This window comes from Oncorhynchus keta, chromosome 12, assembly GCF_023373465.1.
Source record: "Oncorhynchus keta strain PuntledgeMale-10-30-2019 chromosome 12, Oket_V2, whole genome shotgun sequence".
NCBI lineage: Eukaryota > Metazoa > Chordata > Actinopteri > Salmoniformes > Salmonidae > Oncorhynchus > Oncorhynchus keta.
The window spans coordinates 52937515-52959759 of NC_068432.1; the positions used below are offsets into that span (position 1 = coordinate 52937515).

Consider the following 22245-nt stretch of genomic DNA (forward strand, 5'->3'; position numbering starts at 1 on the left):
GGAGGAGACAGTTATGAGCTGAATATAACAGTATACCAGTGGAGGAGACAGTTATGAGCTGAATATAACAGTATACCAGTGGAGGAGACAGTAGCAGGAGACAGTTATGAGCTGAATATAGCAGTATACCAGTGGAGGAGACAGTAGCAGGAGACAGTTATGAGCTGAATATAGCAGTATACCAGTGGAGGAGACAGTTATGAGCTGAATATAGCAGTATACCAGTGGATGAGACAGTTATGAGCTGAATATAGCAGTATACCAGTGGAGGAGACAGTTATGAGCTGAATATAGCAGTATACCAGTGGAGGAGACAGTTATGAGCTGAATATAGCAGTATACCAGTGGAGGAGACAGTTATGAGCTGAATATAACAGTATACCAGTGGAGGAGACAGTTATGAGCTGAATATAACAGTATACCAGTGGAGGAGACAGTTATGAGCTGAATATAACAGTATACCAGTGGAGGAGACAGTTATGAGCTGAATATAGCAGTATACCAGTGGAGGAGACAGTTATGAGCTGAATATAGCAGTATACCAGTGGAGGAGACAGTTATGAGCTGAATATAGCAGTATACCAGTGGAGGAGACAGTTATGAGCTGAATATAACAGTATACCAGTGGAGGAGACAGTTATGAGCTGAATATAACAGTATACCAGTGGAGGAGACAGTTATGAGCTGAATATAGCAGTATACCAGTGGAGGAGACAGTTATGAGCTGAATATAACAGTATACCAGTGGAGGAGACAGTTATGAGCTGAGTATAACAGTATACCAGTGGAGGAGACAGTTATGAGCTGAATATAACAGTATACCAGTGGAGGAGACAGTTATGAGTTGAATATAGCAGTATACCAGTGGAGGAGACAGTTATGAGCTGAATATAACAGTATACCAGTGGAGGAGACAGTTATGAGCTGAATATAGCAGTATACCAGTGGAGGAGACAGTTATGAGCTGAATATAACAGTATACCAGTGGAGGAGACAGTTATGAGCTGAATATAACAGTATACCAGTGGAGGAGACAGTTATGAGCTGAATATAGCAGTATACCAGTGGAGGAGACAGTTATGAACCGAATATAGCAGTATACCAGTGGAGGAGACAGTTATGAGCTGAATATAACAGTATACCAGTGGAGGAGACAGTTATGAGCTGAATATAACAGTATACCAGTGGAGGAGACAGTTATGAGCTGAATATAACAGTATACCAGTGGAGGAGACAGTTATGAGCTGAATATAGCAGTATACCAGTGGAGGAGACAGTTATGAGCTGAATATAACAGTATACCAGTGGAGGAGACAGTTATGAGCTGAATATAACAGTATACCAGTGGAGGAGACAGTTATGAGCTGAATATAGCAGTATACCAGTGGAGGAGACAGTTATGAGCTGAATATAACAGTATACCAGTGGAGGAGACAGTTATGAGCTGAATATAGCAGTATACCAGTGGAGGAGACAGTAGCAGGAGACAGTTATGAGCTGAATATAGCAGTATACCAGTGGAGGAGACAGTAGCAGGAGACAGTTATGAGCTGAATATAGCAGTATACCAGTGGAGGAGACAGTTATGAGCTGAATATAACAGTATACCAGTGGAGGAGACAGTTATGAGCTGAATATAGCAGTATACCAGTGGAGGAGACGGTAGCAGGAGACAGTTATGAGCTGAATATAGCAGTATACCAGTGGAGGAGACAGTTATGAGCTGAATATAGCAGTATACCAGTGGAGGAGACAGTTATGAGCTGAATATAGCAGTATACCAGTGGAGGAGACAGTTATGAGCTGAATATAGCAGTATACCAGTGGAGGAGACAGTTATGAGCTGAATATAGCAGTATACCAGTGGAGGAGACAGTTATGAGCTGAATATAGCAGTATACCAGTGGAGGAGACAGTTATGAGCTTAATATAGCAGTATACCAGTGGAGGAGACAGTAGTGATTTCACATTGTTGCCAAATCAGGTGCTGTAATTCCGTTACTGATTTTTTCCTATTTGGGAACAGAATTATGAGTTTTAATCACTTCTTAAACACAATTTATATCAGTAAAATTACGAACTAATTGGTATGTCTACCATTATTTGTTACCTCTGTGAACTTTCATGATTCTCCCTCATGAGGGAGAGAAATTAGATAATATCTTAAAGATATGGGGGTTTTTTGGTTACGGAATCACTAGGCAATATTTCTTAAATTTACAGAAGATAACACATTTCTCCACAACAAAATCTAAGCGTTGATATTAGTTGGCAGGAGTCTCTACGTCAATATTATTGTGTTTTGATGTATTTCTGATACCCTTTTGAAGACTTTTTCTGGTAGATGTTCACCAAGGACCCCCCTTCCAGAAATCAACGCCATTTCTCACGTCACATTTTTTTGCTGATGAAAAAAATGTTAAATCTTAATTTCCTCAAAAATATAGGCTATTAGCTTTCGTTTGACTTTGAATTCGATATGATCCTCCGAACTTCTCGTTGGTGCTCGTGTCTTTCCGATGGAAATACACTCCACTCTGGGGTTGAGCGAGGGGATCGATGGGAAGGAAAGCTGTGGGTAACGCGGAGTACGTCGGTAGGGAATGCGATCACTTCAGTGGAATTAATTACACCATAATGATCTTTCTCTTCCACACAGGCTTTTGTGCGCTGCTTCCCTCTCATCTGTCTCCGTGTTGGTATATTTCAGTAACGCTGTCTCTCTGTCTCTCTGTCTCTCCTATCACTTCAATTCAACTTCATATCCTGCCTAAGCTCCTGTACTCCCTCACCTGACCCAACATCAGATACAATTTCTTCAATCTGTTATCTTTCTTTCTCTCTCTCTCTCCCTCTCTCTCTCTCTCTCTCTCTCTCTCTCTCTCTCTCTCTCTCTCTCTCTCTCTCTCTCTCTCTCTCTCTCTTCATCTCTCTCTTTCTTTATTCATCTCTCTTTCTCTCTCTCTCTCTCTCTCTCTCTTCATCTCTCTCTTTCTTTATTCATCTTTCTCTCTCTCTCTCTCTCTCTCTCTTCATCTCTCTCTTTCTTTATTCATCTCTCTTTTTCTCTCTCTCTCTCTCTCTCTCTTCATCTCTCTCTTTCTTTATTCATCTCTCTTTCTCTCTCTCTCTCTCTCTCTTCATCTCTCTCTTTCTTTATTCATCTCTCTTTCTCTCTCTCTCTCTCTCTCTCTCTCTCTCTCTCTCTCTCTCTCTCTATCTCTCTTTCTTTATTCATCTCTCTCTCTCTCTCTTCATCTCTCTCTCTCTCTCTCTCTCTCTCTCTCTCTCTCTCTCTCTCTCTCTCTCTCTCTCTCTCTCTCTCTCTCTCTCTTTCTCTCAATTCAAGGGTTTTATTGTTAAGGGAAACATGTTAACATTGCCAAAGCAAGTGAAGTAGATAATAAACAAAAGTGAAATAAACAATAAAAATTAACAGTAAACATTACACGCATAAAGACATTACAAATGTCATATTATATATATATATATACACTGTTGTAACAATGTACAAATAGTCAAAGTACAAAAGGGAAAATAAATAAACATAAACTATTTACAATGTTGTTTGTTCTTCACTGGTTGACCTTGTGGCAACAGGTCACAAATCTTGCTGCTGTGATGGCACACTGTGGTATTTCACCCAGTAGATATGGGAGTTTATCAAAATCGGGTGTCTGTCTCTCCGTTAGTCTCTCCTATCTCTATTAGTCTGCCTTCTCTGTCTTGTCTGTCTGTGTCCCTGCCTGCAACCCAGCTGGTGCAAAGCTGGCTGTCAGCAGTGAGACAAAAGGGTGTCGGTCGGAAAAGGTCTGTGGTTACACTGGGGGAGGGGAGGGGGGGGGAGCAAGCATGCCCTTCACTCACTTCACTGAGCTGCTCTCACAACTACACACAGACTGATAGCTAGGCAGGCAGACAAATAGCCAGGCAGGTAGGCAGATAGCCAGGCAGGTAGGCAGATAGCCACCCTGAGCTGGTGTCAACGCCCAGGGAGAAGCCCAGGGAGAAGTCCAGGGAGAAGTCCAGGGAGAAGTCCAGGGAGAAGTCCAGGGAGAAGCCCAGGGAGAAGTCCAGGGAGAAGTCCAGGGAGAAGTCCAGGGAGAAGTCCAGGGAGAAGTCCAGGGAGAAGTCCAGGGAGAAGTCCAGGGAGAAGCCCAGGGAGAAGCCCAGGGAGAAGCCCAGGGAGAAGCCCAGGGAGAAGCCCAGGGAGAAGCCCAGGGAGAAGTCCAGGGAGAAGCCCAGGGAGAAGTCCAGGGAGAAGCCCAGGGTGAAGCCCAGGGAGAAGTCCAGGGAGAAGTCCAGGGAGAAGTCCAGGGAGAAGTCCAGGGAGAAGTCCAGGGAGAAGTCCAGGGAGAAGTCCAGGGAGAAGTCCAGGGAGAAGCCCAGGGAGAAGTCCAGGGAGAAGTCCAGGGAGAAGCCCAGGGAGAAGTCCAGGGAGAAGTCCAGGGAGAAGCCCAGGGAGAAGCACAGGGAGAAGCCCAGGGAGAAGTCCAGGGAGAAGCACAGGGAGAAGCCCAGGGAGAAGCCCAGGGAGAAGCCCAGGGAGAAGTCCAGGGAGAAGCCCAGGGAGAAGTCCAGGGAGAAGTCCAGGGAGAAGCACAGGGAGAAGCACAGGGAGAAGCCCAGGGAGAAGTCCAGGGAGAAGCACAGGGTGAAGCACAGGGAGAAGCACAGGGTGAAGCACAGGGTGAAGTCCAGGGAGAAGTCCAGGGAGAAGTCCAGGGAGAAGTCCAGGGAGAAGTCCAGGGAGAAGTCCAGGGAGAAGTCCAGGGAGAAGTCCAGGGTGAAGTCCAGGGAGAAGTCCAGGGAGAAGTCCAGGGAGAAGCCCAGGGAGAAGCCCAGGGAGAAGTCCAGGGAGAAGTCCAGGGAGAAGTCCAGGGAGAAGTCCAGGGAGAAGTCCAGGGAGAAGCACAGGGAGAAGTCCAGGGAGAAGCCCAGGGAGAAGTCCAGGGAGAAGCACAGGGTGAAGTCCAGGGAGAAGTCCAGGGTGAAGTCCAGGGAGAAGTATTGAGGCTACTCTCTCACTCCATCTGCTCTGTTTCTCCGCTCCTCTCTTCCATTTTCACAGCCACTTTGCTGTGTAACTTACTGGCACACATGCACATTAGCATGATAGCTAAGCTAACTATGGGGAAACAGGCACACATGCACATTAGCATGATAGCTAAGCTAACTATGGGGAAACAGGCACACATACACATTAGCATGATAGCTAAGCTAACTATGGGGAAACAGGCACACATGCACATTAGCATGATAGCTAAGCTAACTATGGGGAAACAGGCACACATGCACATTAGCATGATAGATAAGCTAACTATGGGGAAACAGGCACACATGCACATTAGCATGATAGCTAAGCTAACTATGGGGAAACAGGCACACATGCACATTAGCATGATAGATAAGCTAACTATGGGGAAACAGGCACACATACACATTAGCATGATAGCTAAGCTAACTATGGGGAAACAGGCATACATGCTCATTAGCATGATAGCTAAGCCAACTATGGGGAAACATGAACATTAGCATGATAGCTAAGCTAACTATGGGGAAACAGGCCTACATGCTGAGAACGGTCACTGATATTTCACAGGTCTGTCTAGGACGTTGACATTTGGAGGGATTTCTGGTCTTCTTTGTTCCTTCAAGCCTGCTATGGTTTCTCTGGTCCACATTACATGAAGAAAGTGGAATTCCACACCCTCAACCTCTCTCACTAGTGAGCCGTGTGGTAGAGACAGATAGTCCCTCTGTTCCACACCCCCAACCTCTCTCACTAGTGAGCCGTGTGGTAGAGACAGATAGTCACTCTGTTCCACACCCTCAACCCCTCTCACTAATGAGCCGTGTGGTAGAGAGGTAGTCAGTCTGAGACTGGGTTAGGGTGTGTTTGTGTCTTGGTGAGTTTCTCTGAAAGGCGTTGTTACGTGGAAGGGTGAGTTCTCTCTGGCTCGGCTTTGACTCATCGCTGAGTCACCTACTCACTCTCCCCTGAACCAAGTCACGGTCACACACTCATCTGTGTCTTTCCGACCGCTGGTCACAGAGGTGGATCTCCATAGCATTGAGGCACAGAGCTCGGCGCTCGTTCCGTCTGCATATGAGAGCAGCTGAGCTAGATGGAGGAGGTTGTCAACCTCCACCGACTGTTTTCAACACTCTTTCGGTTTGCCTGACGCTGGGCATATACACAGCACGACTTTTAAAATCTTAACGGGTTTCGATTTCATTTCCTTCTCTCAAGTTTTTCGTTTGATCTATCCTCAACCCCAGGATGCTGGTGCTCACTTTACATCATGGTTTCCTTGTTGATCCTATCCTGAGTTTCTCGGTTTTCATAGTTTCCCGGTTGTCGTAGTTTCTTGGTTGTCGTAGGAAATAAATGCCCGAACAGTGAGCTGCTTCATTAGTGCGTTACAGGTATGAACCTCACATGCTGAAACCCCCACTGTACACTACACCCCTTTGAAAAATCATAATCGGTCGACCTCTAGTCTAAATCGGTCCCTGATTAGAGGGGAACAATAACACAATGGCTGAGGTCCAGAGTTGAGTTTAAGGGGTGTAGTGTACAGTGGGGGGTTTCAGCATGTGAATCTTGGCGGGGCAAACAGATGTCTCCAAAGCCACAATACTAAACAATACATTAATTGAACTATAACGGTGCCAACAAACCGTTAAGGCCTACGTCCCTGTCCCAACAGCAGAGCTTTATTTTTCAGCACCATGGAGTGAATCCTCACTACCGCTACACCTGCCTCGTCTGGCAGCGAAACAGTTCATTCAGCCTCCTTTACTGCCTTCTCCCCGTACACCAAGTCAGAACCGTAGGATAAATAAAGGGGGCATTTAAACAGATAATGAAAGCTCTTACGATATTCGAAGATGTTATTTCTCTAAAACAGATTATAGAATACATGTGTACCACCAAGTCAGAACAGTAGGCTAAGTTATGAGGGAGAAAAGAACCAAATCATAAAGTCTGACATTGCAAGGTCAAATCATGATGTCAGTGATCATCAGGTCGGAGCTCTAGAAAAGAGGCCAGAATTCCCAGTTGGATGACCGTTGAAAATGTATTTTTCCAGTCGGAGCTCGTCCTCGTTGTCTTTAACTCAACGACGTCTGAGATTTTCCCAGTTTCCAGTTGTTTTTGAATGCGGCAGAAGTCATTCTGGATTGACAACATGGCCAATATATTCATTTTTTTGGGGCCCATTGGTGTTGCATGTGAATGTTTATCCTTTTTAAATTTAGAAAAGAGACCCTTAAACCCAGACTTGGACCACACACCCACTCCACTGAATAGCAGGGGAAGGAAAATAGTGATTGCTTTGCAATGCTTGCAGTTAGCCACTGATTCCTTCTAAACCACTCATTGTTGAATTTGTGATTTCCAACTTGTTGTGTAATGTTTGTGTCCAATGGCTGATAAGCACCGATATGTTTTATCTATAATTTATCTTCTTTCGACAAGGATTGAAAAGGATTTGCCAGTAGATTGTCGACGTGATTCATGATGATGACAGCTTGCTAGCTAAAATCTTGACGGTATGATGTTGACATTATCAGTCCAATCAAAGCTACGGGTAGATATAACGTGATTTGACGTCATTTTATCTGTGGCCAATGACCTTGAGCCTTGGATGGGCACTGACAGAACAGTGAGTCAATCACTGCGCAATTAGAGAAGATTACCAACCCTTACGCTCTGTCTTTTTTCTGCTGGCTGCCGCACCACCACAGAAAGCACTGAGTTAGACTAAAACACCTGCATTACTCAAGATAACAAAAAAAGAGACCATGTTTGTATGCGGCTTTATTAACTCAATAATATCTTTTTTTTTTTTCACATTGTTTGCAAACTGATACGTGCCACGTATTTAATGCCAAAATAACATACAAAACAGGTTCTGCCCAAACTGCCCTTAATGACGGGTCGTCACTGGTAGTGTATACCTGGCATCAGTGATAGTCTGAGTCACACAACGTTACGGTTTTAAGCTTCGGGCACACGGTGATGAGGAACGGACCAAAACAGCGGTACAATAGTCAGAACACTAACAGAAAATGTCATTTCATATTCTAGTCACTGTCGGCCTTTTGGCTCTGGGTGTTGTCTACTGTGTGAGCCAGCCTGTTTAAAATGACTCTATTGTAGGCCTAGGTCAGAAGAGGAAATAGCATAGGTTATGGTAGGGCTGCACGATTTGGACAAAATCTGTAATTGCTACCCCCCAGATGTTGCAATTATGAATTACGATTTTAAACGCTGTGGGTGAAAACCATGTCTGAAATGACCAAGTTAAAACAATTGTCAGGGTAGAGAAAATCACTTCTAAAATTAGATCATATCAAGGAATACATACTGTGCTAACTGAATACAAAACCAAATGAATCAAATCTATTTCAACATTGTTATTATATGATAATACATATTAATAGACATACTTGCTTTTGAGGCAAGCAACACTGAACCATGCGTGAGAGCACCAGCTGTTCCGTACGACTGTGTGATCTCGCTCTGTGTAGCTGAGGTGAGTAAGACCTTTAAACAGGGTAACATTCACAAGGCCGCTGGGCCAGACGGATTACCAGGACGCATACTCAGAGCATGTGCTGACCAACTGGCTAATGTATTCACTGACATTTTCAACCTCTCCCTGACCAAGTCTGTAATACCTACATGTTTCAAGCAGACCAGCATAGTCCCTGTGCCCAAGGACACCAAGGTAACCTGTCTAGACCACGCTCAGCGGTCTAAGGCACTACATCTCAGTGCTAGAGGCGTCACTACAGACACCCTGGTTCGAATCCAGGCTGTATCACAACCGGTCATGATTGGGAGTCCCGTAGGGCGGCGCACAATTGGCCAAGCGTCGTCCGGGTTTGGGCAGTGTAGGCCGTCATTGTAAATAAGAATTTGTTCTTAACTGACTTGCCTAGTTAAATAAAGGTAAAATAAAAATAAATGACTATCGCCCCGTAGCCATGAAAGGCCTTGAAATGCTGGTCATGGCTCACATCAACACCATCATCCCAGACAGCCTGGACCCACTCCAACAGGGCCAATAACAGTCATTTCCAATGTGAACAAATGAGTTATAGTGGGCAGAACCAGGAGAGGGGCAGAGCCAAGCACGAGCTAGCGAGATCCTATTGATGCCTTCTAGCATGTATTTGCATTTTTACGTTAGGAAACAATTATGGGGTATTGTGATGTCATTATGGGGTATTGTGATGTCATTATGGGGTATTGTGATGTCATTATGGGGTATTGTGATGTCATTATGGGGTATTGTGATGTCATTATGGGGTATTGTGATGTCATTATGGGGTATTGTGATGTCATTATGGGGTATTGTGATGTCATTATGGGGTATTGTGTGTAGAGTGATGAGGAAAAACATTTATTTAATCCATTTTAGAATAAGGCTGTAACGTAACAAAATGTGTAAAGTGTAGATGAATGCATTACAAATGCACTGTGTGATGCTGGGTTTGACCTGGGTTATGTTGCTGGGTTGTGATGCTGGGTTATGTTGCTGGGTTTGACCTGGGTTATGTTGCTGGGTTGTGATGCCAAGCTGGGTTTGACCAGGGTTATGTGGCTGGGTCAAATCAAATCAAATGTTATTTGTCACATACACATGGTTAGCAGATGTTAATGCGAGTGTAGCGAAATGCTTGTGCTTCTAGTTCCGACAATGCAGTAATAACCAACAAGTAATCTAACTAACAATTCCAAAACTACTGTCTTATACACAGTGTAAGGGGATAAAGAATATGTACATAAAGATATATGAATGAGTGATGGTACAGAGCAGCATAGGCAAGATACAGTAGATGGTATCGAGTACAGTATATACGTATGAGATGAGTATGTAAACAAAGTGGCATAGTTAAAGTGGCTAGTGATACATGTATTACATAAGGATGCAGTCGATGATATAGAGTACAGTATATACGTATGCATATGAGATGAATAATGTAGGGTAAGTAACATTATATAAGATAGCATTGTTTAAAGTGGCTAGTGATATATTTACATCATTTCCCATCAATTCCCATTATTAAAGTGGCTGGAGTTGGGTCAGTGTAAATGACAGTGTGTTGGCAGCAGCCACTCAATGTTAGTGGTGACTGTTTAACAGTCTGGTGGCCTTGAGATAGAAGCTGTTTTTCAGTCTCTCGGTCCCAGCTTTGATGCACCTGTACTGACCTCACCTTCTGGATGATAGCGGGGTGAACAGGCAGTGGCTCGGGTGGTTGATGTCATTGATGATCTTTATGTCCTTCCTGTAACATCGGGTGATGTAGGTGTCCTGGAGGGCAGGTAGTTTGCCCCCGATGGAGGCGTGCGTGGCCATGCAGTCGTGGGTGACCAGGGAGCACAGGAGACGGCTCAGAACGCACCCTTGTGGGGCCCCCGTGTTGAGGATCAGCGGGGAGGAGATGTTGTTGCCTACCCTCACCACCTGGGGGCGGCCCGTCAGGAAGTCCAGTACCCAGTTGCACAGGGCGGGGTCGAGACCCAGGGTCTCGAGCTTGATGACGAGCTTGGAGGGTACTATGGTGTTGAATGCCGAGCTGTAGTCGATGAACAGCATTCTCACATAGGTATTCCTCTTGTCCAGATGGGTTAGGGCAGTGTGGTTGAGATTGCATCGTCTGTGGACCTATTTGGGCAGTAAGCAAATTGGAGTGTGTCTAGGGTGTCAGGTAGGGTGGAGGTGATATGGTCCTTGACTAGTCTCTCAAAGCACTTCATGATGACGGAAGTGAGTGCTACGGGGCGGTAGTCGTTTAGCTCAGTTACCTTAGCTTTCTTGGGAACAGGAACAATGGTGGCCCTCTTGAAGCATGTGGGAACAGCAGACTGGTATAGGGATTGATTGAATATGTCCGTAAACACACCGGCCAGCTGGTCTGCGCATGCTCTGAGGGCGCGGCTGGGGATGCCGTTTGGGCCTGCAGCCTTGCGAGGGTTAACACGTTTAAATGTCTTACTCACCTCGGCTGCAGTGAAGGAGAGGCCGCATGTTTTCGTTGCAGGCCGTGTCAGTGGCACTGTATTGTCCTCAAAGCGGGCAAAAAAGTTATTTAGTCTGCCTGGGAGCAAGACATCCTGGTCCGTGACGGGGCTGGATTTCTTCCTGTAGTCCGTGATTGACTGTAGACCCTATGGCTGGGTTTGACCAGGGTTATGTCGCTGGGTTTGACCAGGGTTATGTGGCTGGGTTTGACCAGGGTTATGTGGCTGGGTTTGACCAGGGTTATGTGGCTGGGTTTGACCAGGGTTATGTGGCTGGGTTTGACCAGGGTTATGTTGCTGGGTTTGACCAGGGTTATGTGGGTGGGTGTGACCAGGGTTATGTGGGTGGGTTTGACCAGGGTTATGTTGCTGGGTTTGACCAGGGTTATGTTGCTGGGTTTGACCAGGGTTATGTCGCTGGGTTTGACCAGGGTTATGTGGCTGGGTTTGACCAGGGTTATGTTGCTGGGTTTGACCAGGGTTATGTTGCTGGGTTGTGATGCCATGCTGGGTTTGACCAGGGTTATGTTGCTGGGTTTGACCAGGGTTATGTTGCTGGGTTTGACCAGGGTTATGTGGCTGGGTTTGACCAGGGTTATGTTGCTGGGTTTGACCAGGGTTATGTTGCTGGGTTTGACCAGGGTTATGTTGCTGGGTTTGACCAGGGTTATGTTGCTGGGGTTTGACCAGGGTTATGTTGCTGGGTGGTGATGCCATGCTGGGTTTGACCAGGGTTATGTTGCTGGGGTTTGACCAGGGTTATGTTGCTGGGGTTTGACCAGGGTTATGTTGCTGGGGTTTGACCAGGGTTATGTTGCTGGGGTTTGACCAGGGTTATGTTGCTGGGTTGTGATGCCATGCTGGGTTTGACCAGGGTTATGTTGCTGGGTTATGTTGCTGGGTTTGACCAGGGTTATGTTGCTGGGTTTGACCAGGGTTATGTTGCTGGGGTTTGACCAGGGTTATGTTGCTGGGGTTTGACCAGGGTTATGTTGCTGGGGTTTGACCAGGGTTATGTTGCTGGGTTTGACCAGGGTTATGTTGCTGGGTTTGACCAGGGTTATGTTGCTGGGTTTGACCAGGGTTATGTTGCTGGGTTTGACCAGGGTTATGTTGCTGGGTTTGACCAGGGTTATGTTGCTGGGTTTGACCAGGGTTATGTTGCTGGGGTTTGACCAGGGTTATGTTGCTGGGTTTGACCAGGGTTATGTTGCTGGGTTTGACCAGGGTTATGTTGCTGGGTTTGACCAGGGTTATGTTGCTGGGTTTGACCAGGGTTATGTTGCGGGGTTTGACCAGGGTTATGTTGCTGGGTTTGACCAGGGTTATGTTGCTGGGTTTGACCAGGGTTATGTTGCTGGGTTTGACCAGGGTTATGTTGCTGGGGTTTGACCAGGGTTATGTTGCTGGGTTTGACCAGGGTTATGTTGCTGGGTTTGACCAGGGTTATGTTGCTGGGTTTGATCAGGGTTATGTGGCTGGGTTTGACCAGGGTTATGTGACTGGGTTTGACCAGGGTTATGTTGCTGGGGTTTGACCAGGGTTATGTTGCTGGGGTTTGACCAGGGTTATGTTGCTGGGTTTGACCAGGGTTATGTTGCTGGGTTTGACCAGGGTTATGTTGCTGGGGTTTGACCAGGGTTATGTTGCTGGGGTTTGACCAGGGTTATGTTGCTGGGGTTTGACCAGGGTTATGTTGCTGGGGTTTGACCAGGGTTATGTTGCTGGGTTTGACCAGGGTTATGTTGCTGGGTTGTGATGCCATGCTGGGTTTGACCAGGGTTATGTTGCTGGGTTTGACCAGGGTTATGTTGCTGGGTTTGACCAGGGTTATGTTGCTGGGTTTGACCAGGGTTATGTGGCTGGGTTTGACCAGGGTTATGTGGCTGGGTTTGACCAGGGTTATGTTGCTGGGTTTGACCAGGGTTATGTTGCTGGGTTTGACCAGGGTTATGTTGCTGGGGTTTGACCAGGGTTATGTTGCTGGGTTTGACCAGGGTTATGTTGCTGGGTTTGACCAGGGTTATGTTGCTGGGTTTGACCAGGGTTATGTTGCTGGGTTGTGATGCCATGCTGGGTTTGACCAGGGTTATGTTGCTGGGTTTGACCAGGGTTATGTTGCTGGGTTTGACCAGGGTTATGTTGCTGGGGTTTGACCAGGGTTATGTTGCTGGGTTTGACCAGGGTTATGTTGCTGGGTTTGACCAGGGTTATGTTGCTGGGTTTGACCAGGGTTATGTTGCTGGGGTTTGACCAGGGTTATGTTGCTGGGTGGTGATGCCATGCTGGGTTTGACCAGGGTTATGTTGCTGGGGTTTGACCAGGGTTATGTTGCTGGGGTTTGACCAGGGTTATGTTGCTGGGGTTTGACCAGGGTTATGTTGCTGGGGTTTGACCAGGGTTATGTTGCTGGGTTGTGATGCCATGCTGGGTTTGACCAGGGTTATGTTGCTGGGTTATGTTGCCTGGTTTGACCAGGGTTATGTTGCTGGGTTTGACCAGGGTTATGTTGCTGGGGTTTGACCAGGGTTATGTTGCTGGTGTTTGACCAGGGTTATGTTGCTGGGGTTTGACCAGGGTTATGTTGCTGGGTTTGACCAGGGTTATGTTGCTGGGTTTGACCAGGGTTATGTTGCTGGGTTTGACCAGGGTTATGTTGCTGGGTTTGACCAGGGTTATGTTGCTGGGGTTTGACCAGGGTTATGTTGCTGGGTTTGACCAGGGTTATGTTGCTGGGTTTGACCAGGGTTATGTTGCTGGGTTTGACCAGGGTTATGTTGCTGGGTTTGACCAGGGTTATGTTGCTGCGTTTGACCAGGGTTATGTTGCTGGGTTTGACCAGGGTTATGTTGCTGGGTTTGACCAGGGTTATGTTGCTGGGGTTTGACCAGGGTTATGTTGCTGGGGTTTGACCAGGGTTATGTTGCTGGCTTTGACCAGGGTTATGTTGCTGGGTTTGACCAGGGTTATGTTGCTGGGTTTGACCAGGGTTATGTTGCTGGGTTTGACCAGGGTTATGTGGCTGGGTTTGACCAGGGTTATGTGACTGGGTTTGACCAGGGTTATGTTGCTGGGGTTTGACCAGGGTTATGTTGCTGGGGTTTGACCAGGGTTATGTTGCTGGGTTTGACCAGGGTTATGTTGCTGGGTTTGACCAGGGTTATGTTGCTGGGTTTGACCAGGGTTATGTTGCTGGGGTTTGACCAGGGTTATGTTGCTGGGGTTTGACCAGGGTTATGTTGCTGGGTTTGACCAGGGTTATGTTGCTGGGTTTGACCAGGGTTATGTTGCTGGGTTGTGATGCCATGCTGGGTTTGACCAGGGTTATGTTGCTGGGTTTGACCAGGGTTATGTTGCTGGGTTTGACCAGGGTTATGTTGCTGGGTTTGACCAGGGTTATGTGGCTGGGTTTGACCAGGGTTATGTGGCTGGGTTTGACCAGGGTTATGTTGCTGGGTTTGACCAGGGTTATGTTGCTGGGTTTGACCAGGGTTATGTTGCTGGGGTTTGACCAGGGTTATGTTGCTGGGTTTGACCAGGGTTATGTTGCTGGGTTTGACCAGGGTTATGTTGCTGGGTTTGACCAGGGTTATGTTGCTGGGTTGTGATGCCATGCTGGGTTTGACCAGGGTTATGTTGCTGGGTTTGACCAGGGTTATGTTGCTGGGTTTGACCAGGGTTATGTTGCTGGGTTTGACCAGGGTTATGTTGCTGGGTTTGACCAGGGTTATGTTGCTGGGTTTGACCAGGGTTATGTTGCTGGGGTTTGACCAGGGTTATGTTGCTGGGTTGTGATGCCATGCTGGGTTTGACCAGGGTTATGTTGCTGGGTTATGTTGCCTGGTTTGACAAGGGTTATGTTGCTGGGTTTGACCAGGGTTATGTTGCTGGGGTTTGACCAGGGTTATGTTGCTGGTGTTTGACCAGGGTTATGTTGCTGGGGTTTGACCAGGGTTATGTTGCTGGGTTTGACCAGGGTTATGTTGCTGGGTTTGACCAGGGTTATGTTGCTGGGTTTGACCAGGGTTATGTTGCTGGGTTTGACCAGGGTTATGTTGCTGGGTTTGACCAGGGTTATGTTGCTGGGTTTGACCAGGGTTATGTTGCTGGGTTTGACCAGGGTTATGTTGCTGGGTTTGACCAGGGTTATGTTGCTGGGTTTGACCAGGGTTATGTTGCTGGGTTTGACCAGGGTTATGTTGACCAGGGTTATGTTGCTGCGTTTGACCAGGGTTATGTTGCTGGGTTTGACCAGGGTTATGTTGCTGGGTTTGACCAGGGTTATGTTGCTGGGGTTTGACCAGGGTTATGTTGCTGGGGTTTGACCAGGGTTATGTTGCTGGCTTTGACCAGGGTTATGTTGCTGGGTTTGACCAGGGTTATGTTGCTGGGTTTGACCAGGGTTATGTTGCTGGGTTTGACCAGGGTTATGTGGCTGGGTTTGACCAGGGTTATGTGACTGGGTTTGACCAGGGTTATGTTGCTGGGGTTTGACCAGGGTTATGTTGCTGGGGTTTGACCAGGGTTATGTTGCTGGGTTTGGCCAGGGTTATGTTGCTGGGTTTGACCCGGGTTATGTTGCTGGGGTTTGACCAGGGTTATGTTGCTGGGGTTTGACCAGGGTTATGTTGCTGGGGTTTGACCAGGGTTATGTTGCTGGGTTTGACCAGGGTTATGTTGCTGGGTTTGACCAGGGTTATGTTGCTGGGGTTTGACCAGGGTTATGTTGCTGGGTTTGACCAGGGTTATGTTGCTGGGTTGTGATGCCATGCTGGGTTTGACCAGGGTTATGTTGCTGGGTTTGACCAGGGTTATGTTGCTGGGTTTGACCAGGGTTATGTTGCTGGGTTTGACCAGGGTTATGTGGCTGGGTTTGACCAGGGTTATGTGGCTGGGTTTGACCAGGGTTATGTTGCTGGGTTTGACCAGGGTTATGTTGCTGGGTTTGACCAGGGTTATGTTGCTGGGTTTGACCAGGGTTATGTTGCTGGGTTTGACCAGGGTTATGTTGCTGGGTTTGACCAGGGTTATGTTGCTGGGTTTGACCAGGGTTATGTTGCTGGGTTTGACCAGGGTTATGTGGCTGGGTTTGACCAGGGTTATGTGGCTGGGTTTGACCAGGGTTATGTGGCTGGGTTTGACCAGGGTTATGTTGCTGGGTTTGACCAGGGTTATGTTGCTGGGTTGTGATGCCATGCTGGGTTTGACCAGGGTTATGTTGCTGGGTTTGACCAGGGTTATGTTGCTGGGTTTGACCAGGGTTATGTTGCTGGGTTTGACCAGGGTTATGTGGCTGGGTTTGACCAGGGTTATGTGGCTGGGTTTGACCAGGGTTATGTTGCTGGGTTTGACCAGGGTTATGTTGCTGGGTTTGACCAGGGTTATGTTGCTGGGGTTTGACCAGGGTTATGTTGCTGGGGTTTGACCAGGGTTATGTTGCTGGGTTTGACCAGGGTTATGTTGCTGGGTTTGACCAGGGTTATGTTGCTGGGTTTGACCAGGGTTATGTTGCTGGGTTTGACCAGGGTTATGTTGCTGGGGTTTGACCAGGGTTATGTTGCTGGGTTTGACCAGGGTTATGTTGCTGGGTTTGACCAGGGTTATGTTGCTGGGTTGTGATGCCATGCTGGGTTTGCTGTTGTTGTCAATGATCTACTGCTGTTGTTTTTCGTGTTGTTTGTGATCTGTCGTTATTTGTGATCTAATGCTCTTGTTGTTGTTGTTGTTTGTCTCCCCCCCCCCCTCAGTCCAAAAGGGAAGAAGTTCCGGAGCAAACCCCAGCTGTCCCGTTACCTAGGCAACACGGTAGACCTGGGATGTTTCGACTTCCGAACGGGCAAAATGATGATGCCCAGCAAGCTGCAGAAGAACAAACAGAGGCTACGGAATGAGAACCTCACCATCAACAAGGTACAGGTTCACCTCGGCTACACATCAGGGTCCTGCTGCTCACACAGGTTCCTCGGCTACACATCAGGGTCCTGCTGCTCACACAGGTTCCTCGGCTACACATCAGGGTCCTGCTGCTCACTACAGTCTAACAAAGGCCAATGGTATTTATTTAGTCTTTATTTTAGCAGGGAGTCATTATGAGACCAAGGTCTCTTTTTACAGAAGATTATTCTCAGTTCCTTACAAGTCTCAGCCCTGTGCTAGCAGTGGATCAGTCTAGTCTCAGCCCTGTGTTAGCAGTGGATCAGTCTAGTCTCAGCCCTGTGCTAGCAGTGGATCAGTCTAGTCTCAGCCCTGTGCTAGCAGTGGATCAGTCTAGTCTCAGCCCTGTGCTAGCAGTGGATCAGTCTAGTCTCAGCCCTGTGTTAGCAGTGGATCAGTCTAGTCTCAGCCCTGTGTTAGCAGTGGATCAGTCTAGTCTCAGCCCCGTGCTAGCAGTGGATCAGTCTAGTCTCAGCCCCGTGCTAGCAGTGGATCAGTCTAGTCTCAGCCCTGTGTTAGCAGTGGATCAGTCTAGTCTCAGCCCTGTGCTAGCAGTGGATCAGTCTAGTCTCAGCCCTGTGTTAGCAGTGGATCAGTCTAGTCTCAGCCCTGTGCTAGCAGTGGATCAGTCTAGTCTCAGCCCTGTGTTAGCAGTGGATCAGTCTAGTCTCAGCCCTGTGCTAGCAGTGGATCAGTCTAGTCTCAGCCCTGTGTTAGCAGTGGATCTGTCTAGTCTCAGCCCTGTGCTAGCAGTGGATCAGTCTAGTCTCAGCCCTGTGCTAGCAGTGGATCAGTCTAGTCTCAGCCCTGTGTTAGCAGTGGATCAGTCTAGTCTCAGCACTGTGTTAGCAGTGGATCTGTCTAGTCTCAGCCCTGTGCTAGCAGTGGATCAGTCTAGTCTCAGCCCTGTGCTAGCAGTGGATCAGTCTAGTCTCAGCCCTGTGCTAGCAGTGGATCAGTCTCGTCTCAGCCCTGTGCTAGCAGTGGATCAGTCTCGTCTCAGCCCTGTGCTAGCAGTGGATCAGTCTAGTCTCAGCCCTGTGTTAGCAGTGGATCAGTCTCGTCTCAGCCCTGTGCTAGCAGGAGTTTTCATGTCTAGACAATGTACTTGAGTATATTTGTTGTTGTTGTAGTAGTTGTTGAGTATATCTGTTGTCGTAGTAGTTGTTGAGTATATCTGTTGTTGTAGTAGTTGTTGAGTATATCTGTTGTTGTAGTAGTTGTTGAGTATATCTGTTGTTGTAGTAGTTGTTGTGTATATCTGTTGTTGTAGTAGTTGTTGAGTATATCTGTTGTCGTAGTAGTTGTTGAGTATATCTGTTGTAGTAGTTGTTGAGTATATCTGTTGTTGTAGTAGTTGTTGAGTATATCTGTTGTTGTAGTAGTTGTTGAGTATATCTGTTGTTGTAGTAGTTGTTGAGTATATCTGTTGTAGTAGTTGTTGAGTATATCTGTTGTTGTTGTAGTAGTTGTTGAGTATATCTGTTGTAGTAGTTGTTGAGTATATCTGTTGTAGTAGTTGTTGAGTATATCTGTTGTAGTAGTTGTTGAGTATATCTGTTGTAGTAGTTGTTGAGTATATCTGTTGTAGTAGTTGTTGAGTATATCTGTTGTAGTAGTTGTTGAGTATATCTGTTGTAGTAGTTGTTGAGTATATCTGTTGTAGTAGTTGTTGAGTATATCTGTTGTAGTAGTTGTTGAGTATATCTGTTGTTGTAGTAGTTGTTGTGTATATCTGTTGTTGTAGTTGAGTCTGTTTTTTGTATTTATTTAACTAGGCAAGTCAGTTAAGAACAAATTCTTATTCACAATGACAACCTGAGAAAAGGTCTCCTGCGGGGCTGAGATAAAAAAATAATAATAATAATAAAAAATATAGGACAAAATACGCATCACGACAAGAGAGACACCACAACACTACATAAAGAGAGACCTAACAACATAGCATGGCAGTCAGTCAACATGGTAGCAGCACAACATGACAACAACATGGTAGCATCACAACATGACAACAACATGGTAGCATCACAACATGACAACAACATGGTAGCAGCACAACATGACAACAACATGGTAGCATCACAACATGACAACAACATGGTAGCATCACAACATGACAACAACATGGTAGCAACACAACATGACAACAACATGGTAGCAGCACAACATGACAACAACATGGTAGCAACACAACATGGCAGCAACACAACATGACAACCACATGGTAGCAGCACAACATGATAACAACATGGTAGCAACACAACATGACAACAACATGGTAGCAACACAACATGGCAGCAACACAACATGACAACCACATGGTAGCAGCACAACATGACAACAACATGGTAGCAACACAACATGACAACAACATGGTAGCAGCACAACATGACAACAACATGGTAGCAACACAACATGGCAGCAACACAACATGACAACCACATGGTAGCAGCACAACATGACAACAACATGGTAGCAACACAACATGACAACAACATGGTAGCAGCACAACATGACAACAACATGGTAGCAACACAACATGGCAGCAGAACAACATGACAACAACATGGTAGCAGAACAACATGACAACAACATGGTAGCAGAACAACATGACAACAACATGGTAGCAACACAACATGACAACAACATGGTAGCAGCACAACATGACAACAACACAACATGACAACAACATGGTAGCAACACAACATGACAACAACATGGTAGCAACACAACATGGCAGCAACACAACATGACAACAACATGGTAGCAGCACAACATGATAACAACATGGTAGCAACACAACATGGCAGCAACACAACATGACAACAACATGGTAGCAGAACAACATGACAACAACATGGTAGCAACACAACATGACAACAACATGGTAGCAACACAACATGACAACAACACAACATGACAACAACATGGTAGCAGCACAACATGATAACAACATGGTAGCAACACAACATGGCAGCAACACAACATGACAACAACATATGTAGCAGCACAACATGATAACAACATGGTAGCAACACAACATGGCAGCAACACAACATGACAACAACATGGTAGCAGCACAACATGATAACAACATGGTAGCAGCACAACATGATAACAACATGGTAGCAACACAACATGGCAGCAACACAACATGACAACAACATATGTAGCAGCACAACATGATAACAACATGGTAGCAACACAACATGGCAGCAACACAACATGACAACAACATGGGACCAACACAACATGACAACGTGGTAGCAACAAAACATGGCAGCAGCACAACATGGTAGCAAAAGGGTACACATATTTTTGAGCACAGACAACAGCACAAAGGGTAAAAAGGTAGAGACAACAGCACAAAGGGTAAGAAGGTAGAGACAACAGCACAAAGGGTAAGAAGGTAGAGACAACAGCACAAAGGGTAAGAAGGTAGAGACAACAGCACAAAGGGTAAGAAGGTAGAGACAACAGCACAAAGGGTAAGAAGGTAGAGACAACAGCACAAAGGGTAAGAAGGTAGAGACAACAGCACAAAGGGTAAGAAGGTAGAGACAACAGCACAAAGGGTAAGAAGGTAGAGACAACAGCACAAAGGGTAAGAAGGTAGAGACAACAGCACAAAGGGTAAGAAGGTAGAGACAACAGCACAAAGGGTAAGAAGGTAGAGACAACAGCACAAAGGGTAAGAAGGTAGAGACAACAGCACAAAGGGTAAGAAGGTAGAGACAACAGCACAAAGGGTAAGAAGGTAGAGACAACAGCACAAAGGGTAAGAAGGTAGAGACAACAGCACAAAGGGTAAGAAGGTAGAGACAACAGCACAAAGGGTAAGAAGGTAGAGACAACAGCACAAAGGGTAAGAAGGTAGAGACAACAGCACAAAGGGTAAGAAGGTAGAGACAACAGCACAAAGGGTAAGAAGGTAGAGACAACAGCACAAAGGGTAAGAAGGTAGAGACAACAGCACAAAGGGTAAGAAGGTAGAGACAACAGCACAAAGGGTAAGAAGGTAGAGACAACAGCACAAAGGGTAAGAAGGTAGAGACAACAGCACAAAGGGTAAGAAGGTAGAGACAACAATATATCACGTGAAGCAGCCACAACTGTCAGTCAGAGTGACAGCTCCATGATTGAGTCTTTGAATGAAGAGATTGAACTGCACGATTAAACTGCCCAGTTTGAGTGTTTGTTGCAGCTCGTTCCAGTCGCTAGCTGCAGCGAACTGAAAAGACGGGCGACCCAGGGTTGGGTGGGTGGGTGGATGTGTGTGATATCCAGGGATGTCTGTTCTAGTTGTGTAGTGCATAGAAAGAGAATCGATGGGAATCCATACTAGTAATTACGTTTCTATGTTTTCGGCTGGGTTATTTGTAGGTCAGAGGTCATACAGACAGAGGCTCTACTGGTGGCTCTCCCCTCACCTGCCAGTCAGTCAGTACACATCTAGTACCCCATCCACCATACAGTCAGTCAGTACACATCTAGTACCCCATCCACCGTACAGTCAGTCAGTACACATCTAGTACCCCATCCACCGTACAGTCAGTCAGTACACATCTAGTACCCCATCCACCGTACAGTCAGTCAGTACACATCTAGTACCCCATCCACCGTACAGTCAGTCAGTACACATCTAGTACCCCATCCACCGTACAGTCAGTCAGTACACATCTAGTACCCCATCCACCGTACAGTCAGTCAGTACACATCTAGTACCCCATCCACCGTACAGTCAGTCAGTACACATCTAGTACCCCATCCACCATACAGTCAGTCAGTACACATCTAGTACCCCATCCACCGTACAGTCAGTCAGTACACATCTAGTACCCCATCCACCGTACAGTCAGTCAGTACACATCTAGTACCCCATCCACCGTACAGTCAGTCAGTACACATCTAGTACCCCATCCACCGTACAGTCAGTCAGTACACATCTAGTACCCCATCCACCATACAGTCAGTCAGTACACATCTAGTACCCCATCCACCGTACAGTCAGTCAGTACACATCTAGTACCCCATCCACCGTACAGTCAGTCAGTACACATCTAGTACCCCATCCACCGTACAGTGTTCAACATACAGTCAGTCAGTACACATCTAGTACCCCATCCACCGTACAGTGTTCAACATACAGTCAGTCAGTACACATCTAGTACCCCATCCACCGTACAGTCAGTCAGTACACATCTAGTACCCCATCCACCGTACAGTCAGTCAGTACACATCTAGTACCCCATCCACCGTACAGTCAG

The 22245-nt window shown here is 46.6% G+C and overlaps 1 protein-coding gene across 2 annotated transcripts in view; it reads left to right on the forward strand.

Annotated features, from left to right (window-relative positions):
* The window catches only part of mbd2 (methyl-CpG binding domain protein 2), a 136142-nt gene that overhangs the window by 24888 nt on the left and 89009 nt on the right, over positions 1 to 22245 (forward strand). For both annotated transcript variants that reach the window (XM_052458624.1, XM_052458623.1), the window contains exon 2: positions 16792 to 16954. In XM_052458624.1, the coding sequence (XP_052314584.1) occupies positions 16792 to 16954 (163 nt within the window). The remainder of the gene's footprint in view (positions 1 to 16791; positions 16955 to 22245) is intronic.